Genomic DNA, 10,784 nt, shown 5'->3' with positions numbered 1-10,784 from the left:
ACTTTGGGGATTCAAAATCTGCAGAAAAACGCCAGGTTCCTCAGGCTTACACTGAAGAAGGCAATGCTCAGCTCCTCCGAGGCGTGTGGACCCTGGCTGGGTGGATGCTGGCTATCTAAATCCTCCTGATCTGGGTCTTCAGTTAGCTGATGCTCACAGTCTGCATTCTGGCAGAAGCTAAGGGAGCAGCACCAGCCCCAGGAGCTCAGATCTGAGCCCACACCTGAATCCAGGGCTGCATCCCTCCTTACTGAACCACAGCTTTGCCTCCAGGAAGGATGAGGATGTGAGCTGTGGTTTAAAAGGCCATCCAGACGTGCCTGTCTGAAAGCTGGTCCTACCACGACTGCCAGTGGCCCGATACTCAGGTGCACACCCAGGCTTTATGTGTGCTGGCAGGGCCACCCTCTACATCTGAAATACTTTCCAAGGCCCACTGGCTACTCCCACCGAGGGGAAGGGCAAAGAGGGATAGAATTAATAGAAAACAATAAGTAAAAGCATATTGAGAAAGCATAGAGAATATGTCAAAGGTAACCAAGCTGCTGTTGTGCTTCTTGGGACCCATGTCATGCTAGACACTTGGTGCTTTGTTATGGGCAAGGGTGTAAACTCTGCTCTGGTGCAATCTGCATCACCTGTATCCCAGGAGACAGCTTCTCCCACCAGAGCTCACAGCATGTCAGCCCTGGGGTTTGGGTGCTTTAAGCCATTTTTAACCCTCAAAATCAGAGCAGGTAAATCCAGGCACAGCTGCTGATGCCCAGTTGTCACACCACCACCAGGAAAAGGCTCTGTGCAAATCCCAGCTCTTGTGGGACACGATGGTGTGGGCTCTCCTTGTCGGTGAACTCAGCAGGCCCAGGGCGGGTAGTTAAGCAGTGAGCAAAGGCACTAGCGGCCACTGGTCAGAGGCAGTCACTCGGCTCTGTGGGCTGGGGTCAGGATGGTATTTGATGCTGTGACACACCTTAGAGCAGCAGTTCCAATCTGCGCTCCACAGGTAACTTGCTGAGCAGGAGACTGCTTCTTTTCCTGCCAGCACTGTGTTTTGCTTTTCACAGATGTAGGCTCCCTTGGGTTGGTGGGAAAGAGCTAAGCACAATGTTGTCAATATATTATTGTCCACCATGGTCCACAAAAAGTTGGGAATCATCCTCTGAATTTGTGTTTGTCCATACTACTTGTTCAGTGCCTGAAATTTGTTCTACAGTAGCAATCTTGTGCCCTGTGGAAGATTACAGCTGTCCCAGGTAAAAGGGAAATCCTCAGGTGGCGAGAGGTGGGAAGGAGCTATACTAAGGTAGGACAGGACAGATGGACTTACCACACATGTTCCTCGTTTGAAGAATGAAGAAGGAAAATAATATAATGTGGGCTTTTCCTTAATTTCCCCTCTGTCTTTGCTTGATATCACGCCTGAGGGCATAAATGTCTTCAATATAAAAAAATATATTGCAGCTCTGCAGGTGATGGCCCTGGGCCACAGCCTGAGCAACAGTGGCATTTTCTGCTCCCCAGAGACATCCTCTGCGATGCCTTCCTCGCTCTTCTCCTCTCCCCCACCCTCGCCCAGGGCTCTCTAACTGCCTAGCTGCTTCCCTGTGACGTTTCAGTCCCGAAGGAGGTCAGGCTGAAAGCCTCTCTCACCACTTCATGGGAAAGTAACGTTGACTGCTGGAAACAGAATGAAACAAGGAACGTCAGAGGTCTGTGCTGGCTTCTGCGAGCACAGAACCTCTGCCCCAGGCATTCCCATCTACATGGAAACCTGCGGTGATTTTCAGGACTTTATATTCCCAGACACTGGCAGCAGACTCATACACTAGCTAAAGCACGAAAGCCCTTCGCAATGCCACTACCCTTCGGGCTCTAGGAGCAGTCCTCATTGGAATGGAGGCCCAAGAGCTCCTCAGCCAAGCTGATGAGACCATTTTCTTCCAGGGCTGCGATCAGCCGTGCTATTGTGGCTTTCTTCCCCTCTGACTGGATAAATCTGAGAAGCAGCTGATAGGCTTGTTCATATAGTCCCTCTCGGTCATATTCGAGGGCCAGGTTATCAATGACAGGATCACGCAGGGCCCGGCAGTTCTTCTGCAAAGAGCGACCCACTTGCTTCCATTTCTTGGACACGAGCTTGGCAAATTTCTGGTGGTCGTCCGGTGTGAGCATTCTGTTGGCTGAAAGGGACAGAGGGCAGGTAAAACACAGAGGTTTCATGGCTGATGTGATGCATCTTGGGCCAGTCCCAGATTTGCTCAATATTCTGAGGAGCAGAGAGTCTGTTCAGCGTCCACAGCATGTTATTAGACTGCTGCAGAGCTGCTCTGTTTGTCCTCTGCTGTTTTAACCCCAGGGCACCACGGTGAGTTTGGAGCAGAAGTGCAAGAGCACTGAAGCTAACGGGACTGCCCTGCCATGGGTCTGTGTGCTCCAGTGGCATTCCTCCACCAGTGGAAAGGGAAAATCAGCTGGAGTAAGCCTCACTGCTCAGTGTCTCCCTGCTCTCTGCGTATGAGCTAGACACGTCTGCTCTCCACGTAGTCTGCCATCCCCCAGGCAGTGCTGGTGCCTCAGGTGACAAAGTAGCACATGGTGACACACCTGCTCACTGCCGTCCACCCTGGCACATCTGAGTTCCCTGCCTTGCTCAGGCTGTTCCCTTACAGAAATCCTCCGACAACATCAGAGTATCTGGCCTTGCCCCCACCCTGCAAGCTTCACAATGCCTATTTTCCCTTTTTTTTTCTTTTTTCTCTCCTCTCCTTCCCCAGCATGGGACTGTCCTGTGGTTTGCCAGAGATATATATTTTTTTTTCTGATGGACATCCTCTTTATATGTTTCAGCCTTTCAAAAGCAACTCCACAAGGCCTTTCTGACCAAGTCCCCTGTTCCCTACCTAAGCATCCTCAAAGTACTGAAACGCAGCCAGCTCTCTCCTTGGCTGTTTAGCACTGGAGTCTGTAAACGTGGCTGAAGCATACTCAGCAATTATCTAGCTGATATCAAGCTAAAATTGCTATGTGAGACTGTGTGAAAGCTCTTTGTATGAGACAAAGACAGCTGGTGTACTGCAAGGGAGCCTGCACAAATCAGTCCTGGCTGAAAGCAGGGCTGACGGTGGCCATAGTAACCTTCCCAGTCTGACCTATGCTATTAACTCACCCCAACCAAATGACATGGAGGAAGAGAAAATGACTCTGTGTTCTTCCTTTCAGTATTAAGGAGTTTTAAAATGTGAGGAACCTGGAAGGGACGCACACTGAAGCATCTGGTTCTGTGCCACCCCAGAAAAGAAAACGGGTTGAGGCCTGATCTGAAGCAGGACACCAATATTTCAGGATTATAGTAATTCCTTATGGGATGCTGGGAAATCCTTGATTTATGTGAGGTAGACCCCTAAATGTAGTCATGTTAATTCTCCCCGTTGGGCTGTGAGGTGAGGAAGACCAAGGGCTCTCTCAGTCAGTTCTAGCTACTCACCGAACTCTTGTCCCTGAAAGATGAAGGTGACCTGTGGGGAAAGGGAGCTGCCTTGAGGACAGGGTAGAGGCGGGGAGTTCAGAGATGCACAGTCTTTTACAGCCATATTGTTATTGATGCTCTGGTGAACAATCAGGCTCCGGAAGCACTCCTCCAGCTCTGTGATTTCTGCATCCTGCAGGCGGTCAGGCTGTAACGCAAACAGCATCAGTGATTCGTGCCAGGTTCACCATCTTGCAAAGCTGTAGATGCTGAGCTGGAAGGTGCAGCTTAAGATGATGGTGTCAAGAGAGGAACAATGAGATAGCTATCGTGTGAGCTGTAAACTGACCAGATGAGATAGTCGAATGGACTTCTGCCTGTAAATGTGTGAATCTGAATCTGTAACATGATATGAAATAGGCAGTTTCTCCCTCCTGGGTTTCTCACATGCAGCAGTGAGTGCTTACAAGTTGCACAAAACTGCTACCAGTCCGTGTTTGTTTCCAGCAGCCCTCTGCAAAAATTAGGGTGCACCACAGGCAGCGCGGCTTCCCTGACTTACTCCACGTGAGGGTTAGACCAGATCCAACAGCTCATGGCCACCAAAGCAGGCAGCTCCTGCTACCCCACTTCTCTCTCTCTCTGCCTCTCCGTTACCTAAGTTTTGTTGTTCCTGGTTCTTCTTCAAGCCAGTTTTTCTCACTAACCAAGAGAAAACTAGTCTGATCTCCAAAAAGATAATGAGAACAGGAGTAAAGAAGGCAAAGCACATGGGGAGTGCTCTGACTCAGTCTAGTGTTTAGGTTGGTACCCAGCACTGCTCCCAGCCAGTGACAGCTGTGCCATAGTGGCATCTTTCTGACTGTTGCACTGTTAGGCAGATGTCAGACCGAGTCAGTTTTGGGGAACTGAGATTAAGCCCATCTCTTCTGTCCAGTGAGCTCCTTTAGCAGAAGGAGAGAGCAGCAAGCAGAAGCTGACAGGGTACGGGATATCACACATTGTTCGGGCCAGGGCTGAAAGGTTTCCATTTCATTCTCTGTGCTTGCAGAAAAGCAACCTGGCAAAACGTGCTCTTGTGCCTCATCTTCCCAAGTAGATGGTGACTACCTCTTCCTCAGGACCATCTCGAGGGAACCAGAGCTATAAGGTATTGCTTGTTTCAGGTGGAAAAAAAAGAGGAGAGGAGAAAGGCAATGAGTGTAATCATGTCAAGTGCCTTGGTTTTGTGGTGAGATGACAAGATCTCACTGTTCTTGCTAGTGGGATTCAAGTGCCAGTGCCAAAGCGTGTGATGACCTGATGTCAGATATCGCCCGTGAGAGAGGGAGACTTTGCCTTCAGACAGGCAGCCTGCTCCTGCTGGCAGCAGATGCTGTGTGTCCCCACGCTGTCACAAGTGGTTGGCATAATGTGCAGAGTGTTTGCACTTGGGCTGATTTCTAGGTGCAGTTACCATTGCTACTCTCAGAGGAGGTGGTGTGCGAGATGGGGGGGGAAGCTGCTGAGTGGTGATGGTTCCACACAGGACTGCTGTCCTCTCTGCCTGCCTCACAGGTGTACTGAGGCACGCTTGCTTGTGCTCTCAACTGCACCTTCTATAATTCCTCATTTTAGTGGTGATAACAACTGTGCTAATTGTTACACACAGAAACCACAGTGATTTAGCAGAATCCCTGTAGGCTGTTTTAAGTAACTCTTTTGCCCTTCCAGAAAAGTGCACGGCTCTTTCCTGGGGGAGGGCAGAGCTGTTTCTCCACGTTACACCTGAGAACTGAAGGACGGAGAAGTCAACAGCCCAGTGTGCTGCAGCAGAGCAAGATTTGCATCCACCTTCCCGCGTCCTGTGCTATCGCTTCTCATTGCTGCCTGGCCTCCCTCCCTCTCCCGTTCACCTTTTCTCTGTAGATACATTCCAGGCAGCGATCCTCATCCTTCAGCATGCTGTCGAGGTGCTCGTTGCCAGCCTTCAGCTCCATTTCAAGAGGCACCGTGGTCATGGCCAAGGAGAGCTGGAGGTGATTCTGGAGGGACTCCTGGAGCGCTCCTTCCCGGTAACTCTGCAGGAACCGGCGGCAGTTCTCCTGCTTGCAGAACTTGAGCTGGACTATCAGGTGCGGGTGGCTGCAGTGCACTTTCAGCATGTCGACACCATTCACGCTGCCGGTGGAGTCTGGCAGGGAGAAGTGAGCAGAGTCACATGAGACAGACAACCCAGACCCACTCCCATCCACCACCAAGCCTGCAACAGAGCAGCTTTCGAATTCTCTTTTCTCTGTGAGAAAGTCCTCTGGGACGAAAATCCTGTATGTAAAACCAAGAGGAAAGGATTAAGGTTTTGCTGCCCTGCCACCGTCAATCCCCATGCAGAATGGTGTCCAACTGAAGCTGTATGGCACTACAGCCCAGGTAATTATCCCAACACTGCTTATTAGGGGAGGTTTAACATTTGAGGTTTCATTTCCAGGACAAAAATGGTTATGCCAAACTGGTAACACAGGAAAGTTTTACAGATGAAAGCACATAGTTCAGCTCAGTGCTCAGTCAGACTTCAGTCCTTGTGACTTGAGTTTTATGCAGTGATGAAGGTCCTGGAAAGAGACCCAGCATTTCCTCTCTACCCTGTGCCTTCAAGACACCTCACAAATGGTGAATGACAGATCCAGCCATAGGAATTTAGGCTGCTTGAGATTGGGCCTGGACTTGTTAAGTGCTTTTGCACAGAGAATTAATTCATGGTAAAATCTAAGCAAGGAGAAGCCAGGGATGTACCCTCTAGTGCTAGTGCTGGGGGAGCATGAGACATGGACAACAGAGGTCGGTGTCCTGGGTTCAGCTGAGACAGAGGCAACTTTCTTCATAATAGCTAGCAAGAGGCTGTGTTTGGGATTTGTGCTCAGAAGAAAGCTGATAACAGTGATGTTTATGCGGCTGCCAAGGTCTTTCAGCTTCTCTGGCTGTCTGCAAACAGGAGAAGCTGGGAGGGAGTACAGCCCCAGTTACCAGCCCAGGATTTGATCTTAGGTTCGGGATTGAGACCCAAAGTGGCCAATAATCTATTCCATAACATACCCATCATGCCCAGGTGAGGACCCTCTGGAAGATCGGCCCCTTTTGGTTCCGGATCTCTTTTGCTCCAGGTCATCTCACTCCAGGTGGTCACTCTCCCAAGGCCTTCCCCCCCCACCCCGGTCAGCTCTGGGTCTTGGACGCTCGGACTGTTCTCTCCGTTCCGTGAGTGCGGGTTCGGGACTCTCCCTGCTCTGGGATCGTTAGCCGGGAAGAGGCTGAGCCTCGGCCATCGGGTGGGGGGGGGCAGTATCACTGTGTGTCACTCATTCGTATATTTGTATACAGGATTATTTTCAATATTATTGTAGTTTAGTTATTAAATTGTTCTTATCTCAACCCATGAGTCCTTTTTTCCCTTTACCCCTTTAATTCTCTCCCCTGTCCTTGGGTGGGGTCGAGGAGGGATTGAGTGAGCGAGTGCTTGTGGGTTGGCCCTTTGTTCTTCCTTCTCCCAGCAAAATCTACTTTTGATCAGCTGTGCACATTGACCTCGTCTCCACAGGGATTTTATATGCTGATGATGACAGTTCAAAGTACATGTGTTTCTCTTTTTCGCAGCAGAGGCCTGTGGGAGGCTGACTGTACTGCTTCCAGACCCCAATTAACCTCTTGGCTGTGGCGTGGCAATATTTGACATGCTTGTAAGAGAACCCCAAGGCAAAGCAGACTTGTGTGCTCCACATTAGGCAGGACAAGTGACCTAGCATCTAAAAGTATGGGATCTAACAGTGGCTTTACAGAGTCCTGGTTCGGAAAGGCATCCGAAAGTCTAGTTTGGACCAGACGTGTAACTGGGACTAGGCACTGAGGAATGGAATTTTAATTCATTGTTGCTGATGAGAAATGCTTTTTTGTCACTTCCTTCAGGATTTTTTTTTTTTTCATGAGTGCTGGTTAAACAAAAGCTACTGTAACAGGGTAAGAAGGCTGGGGAGGGAAAAGCTGTATGGATGTGGAAACTTTCATGAATGGTGTACAAGACAGCTGTAAAGCTACCTCAAAAGAGAGAATTCTGCATGCTTTTCTTCATGGAACTTCAGACAGCTTCAGATTTCATGTCCTTTTTGGGTCTGAACAAGCATGGCAGGATTTAGTGTTTTTAAATGTATGAACAGATTCACATTCCAGTGAAATCCATAAATCAAGCCTAACTGGACAACTGTGTCGGGCTTCCTGCTGCTTCACGTCTTTGGATCGAGCTGCAAGATGAGCAGGCTTGTGTTGGATAAACTAGGTGACTTTGCTAGACTGATGATTGCCAGAAGAAATTACAGTACAGGTACACAAGCACAGTTAAACAATATAAACTCAGCTGTATGGTAGGTAAAAAACACCGTGAGAGTCATTCTAGGTAAATATGGTAAACTCTTCAAATTACTATTATTCTGCAGTCAGCTTGGTGCCATTTGCATCTCAAGTCCTTTTCTGGTGTGAACAGGATCACATACAGCTGAAGCCAACGTAATTGTGCCTGTTTCTATCAGAAAAGAACTCATACTGGCTATCACTCATTTTAAAAATCAGCTCCTCAAAGCAGAAATCATGTTTCTGTGGTGGTATAAAGACAGAAATTAAATCTTATTTCCTAGCAATTGCAATCTTTCCCCCTCTTACATAAACGGGTTTAAACAAACATTCATAAAGCAGGGGGACTCACAGAATAGTTCAAGTTGGAAGGAAGCCCAGGAAGTCTCTAGCCCAACCTCCCAGGCAAAGCGGGGTCAGCTCTGAGGTCAGGCCAAGTTGCTCAGGGCTTTATCCAGTCCTGTTTTGAAAACCCCCAAGGATGGAGAATACACAGTTACTCTGGACAACTGCTTGATTGTCCTCACGGAAAAATGTTTGTCCTTTTGTCTGGTGTCTACCTCTTGTCTCAAGTTATGCCTGTTGTCTCTCATTCCCCATGAACCGCTGTGAAGAGTGTGGCTCCTTCTCCCCCTCCCCATAGGTCCTGGCAGGCTGTTGGTAGGTCCCCCAAAGCCTTCTCGTCTCCAGGCTGAACAGGTCCAGCTCCCTCAGCCTCTCCTCACAGCACAAGTGCTCCAGCCCCCAGCCATCCTGGTGGACCTCTGCTGAACTTGCTCCCCTTTACTGACTTTCCTAAATGCAGTGAGCACCAGCTTTCCTTACCCATGAGTGTGAAACTAAAGAAAGGCATGGCATTGCATGAAGAGATGAGACAGTGTGCCAAAATATCGGAGAGGATGGGTACCTGCAAATGCCAGCTTCAGAGCCTTAAACACACTAGGCTTCTTCTGGGAGCTTTCGTAGAGAGATGGCAGAACAATAGTCTTGCACGTGGACTGGAGGAAGAGATAAGCACTGCCGACCCAAGGAGCGGAGCTGCCTGCCATCTTCAGCACCCTACAAAATCACACAGGTGAGCTGAGAGAACACAGGGAAAACAGCCTGATGCCGGGTGAGTGCTTACAGCAACCACTAAGCACAAGCATGATGGGATTGTGGGGATTTACCCTTATTTCCTAGAGGAGACGGTGGTGATGTTAAAGCAAGTGTAACCTTTAGGAGTTTACTGTTATTCTGCAAAGCCCAGCACAGTGGGACATGGTATCCCGAAGATTCAGCAGCTCACAAAACTCTGCATTCATTTTCCACTGGAGTTCATTCATTTTATCTCTAAAGAGACTATGGAGCGAAGAGTTTCAGTTCTCATGCCTGTGACTGCCCAGCCAAGACTCATAACTGGGGAGCTCTGGGGAGCCACCAGAAGTCGAGTTAGGGTTTTTTTTGTTTTGTGGTTTTTTTTTTTTTTAAAGTTTGAGTTAGGTGGTGTGGGTTGTCGGTTGGACTTGATGATCCTTGAGGTCTTTTCCAACCTTAATGATTCTATGATTCTATGATAAGTCCTGGTTCTGGCACGTTCACCCAGACTGAAACCCTGCTGCAGGCAGAGGCACTTTGCCCAAGGCCCTGGTCCCGTGGTTGTCCTCACTAAAGGATATGTTACAGAGCCCAGGGCTCCTGTAGCAGGACACTCGGGGCTATCCCTTTGCTTTACACACTAGCTCATTTATTATTCTTCTCCCCCCATTCACCTCCTGCAGCAATGCACCTCAAAGACAGCACATCCCTCTCTCCATTCTCATCGCGCCTGTTCCTCACTGGCCAGGTAATGCAACACTTGTGTCTTAACGCAGCTGCACCCAGCTCTGCTCCCTTCCTCCCTGCTTTCTGCCCTGTTACTCAACCCCAAGGGCCCTCCCTTGGCTGCCAAGCACTGGCCTGGCAGTATGGCTGCTGGCCACATCAATGTCACTCTCTTTAGGTGCCCTTTACACTGTGGGTGTGAAGGTCTTCTGTCACCAGAGAAGGATGACCTCCCATGGACAGGCTGTCCTCCAGGTGGTAGCTGGGGCTGGGAACCGTTTCCATTCCTTGCAGCACATCAGACAGGGCACTGGGATGTATGGCCCACCTTGTTTCCTTACTATAACCTTGAACTGTGCCCAGCACAGGAGCCTTTTGCTTGTTCAGAAAACACAGGAAATAACCAGAGAATCATAAAATTCACACTGAACTTCAGGAGTTCAAGGAGTGTCTGCAGGATGTCACACAGGGCTTTAAAAAAAAAAAAAACCTCATAAAGAAGAAAGAAGATGTGCTGTTTTTTTTTGCTGCAAGCCCAGGTCTGTTCTGATGCTCCAAACACCGGGAAGTTTGGGATCTGGGCACCCATCTCCTAGCATCTCGCAGAAAGGAAGGTAACAGAAATCTGAGTAACATCTTAGAAAACTACAGATGTGGAGTATTTAAAAGATTTAACCCACAGAACAATTTCTCTTTTGCAGTGCGAATGCCTGAGAGCTCCCTACAAGCCCAGAGGCACACGAGGTACAAGGATGCTGTTTCATCCTACTCCCGTCGCTGCAGCGTGGACCCCACTGCCCCTGCACCCCTTCCCCACACAGACCAGGCTCTTGCTCCTCAGCAACTGTCTGGTTGAACTCAGCAGGGAAATTACACCAGGTTTGCAAAAACTCAGGTAAGGAGCCTTTTGCTGTTGTGGCTCTGCAGTGTCATCCCAGCAGGTGAGTTTTCCAGCACAGTGGGCACTGCCCCACCCCAGTCCCCCGGGGCAGCGGGGATCCCTCACCACAGCTTTGAGCAGCAGCAGCAGCAAACACCGTTGTGTGGTGCTTTAGAAAAACCAGCCCCAGGCACTAAGTAACGAATGTGAACATCATTACTGCCCTTTTCATAAGATCACAAAACGGTTTGGGTTGGA

At 49.3% G+C, this 10,784-nt stretch overlaps 1 protein-coding gene across 1 annotated transcript; it reads right to left on the bottom strand.

Annotated features, from left to right (window-relative positions):
• Positions 1-1,872: 1,872 nt before the first annotated feature.
• Positions 1,873-8,892, bottom strand: TRADD (TNFRSF1A-associated via death domain). The gene is made up of 4 exons (XM_010087847.1): positions 8,751-8,892; positions 5,362-5,639; positions 3,485-3,674; positions 1,873-2,180 (listed from the first exon to the last, which is right to left on the bottom strand). Exons 1-4 carry the CDS (start codon positions 8,890-8,892, stop codon positions 1,873-1,875), a joined length of 918 nt encoding a protein of 305 aa, XP_010086149.1.
• Positions 8,893-10,784: the final 1,892 nt, after the last annotated feature.

This window comes from Pterocles gutturalis, unplaced genomic scaffold (assembly GCF_000699245.1).
Source record: "Pterocles gutturalis isolate BGI_N339 unplaced genomic scaffold, ASM69924v1 scaffold34306, whole genome shotgun sequence".
Lineage (NCBI taxonomy): Eukaryota > Metazoa > Chordata > Aves > Pterocliformes > Pteroclidae > Pterocles > Pterocles gutturalis.
The sequence above is the reverse complement of the archived record's forward strand: the minus strand, read 5'-3'. Positions and strand labels throughout refer to the sequence as shown.

Bases quoted from the DNA above. Each gene is read 5' to 3' on its own strand.
- TRADD (XM_010087847.1), bottom strand. From the start codon at position 8,892: ATGGCAGGCAGCTCCGCTCCTTGGGTCGGCAGTGCTTATCTCTTCCTC. The intron at 5,640-8,750 runs GTACCCATCCTC...TCTCCCTGCCAG, and splicing joins TCTGAAGCTGGCATTTGCAG to ACTCCACCGGCAGCGTGAAT. The intron at 3,675-5,361 runs GTGAACGGGAGA...TTTGCGTTACAG, and splicing joins AATGTATCTACAGAGAAAAG to CCTGACCGCCTGCAGGATGC.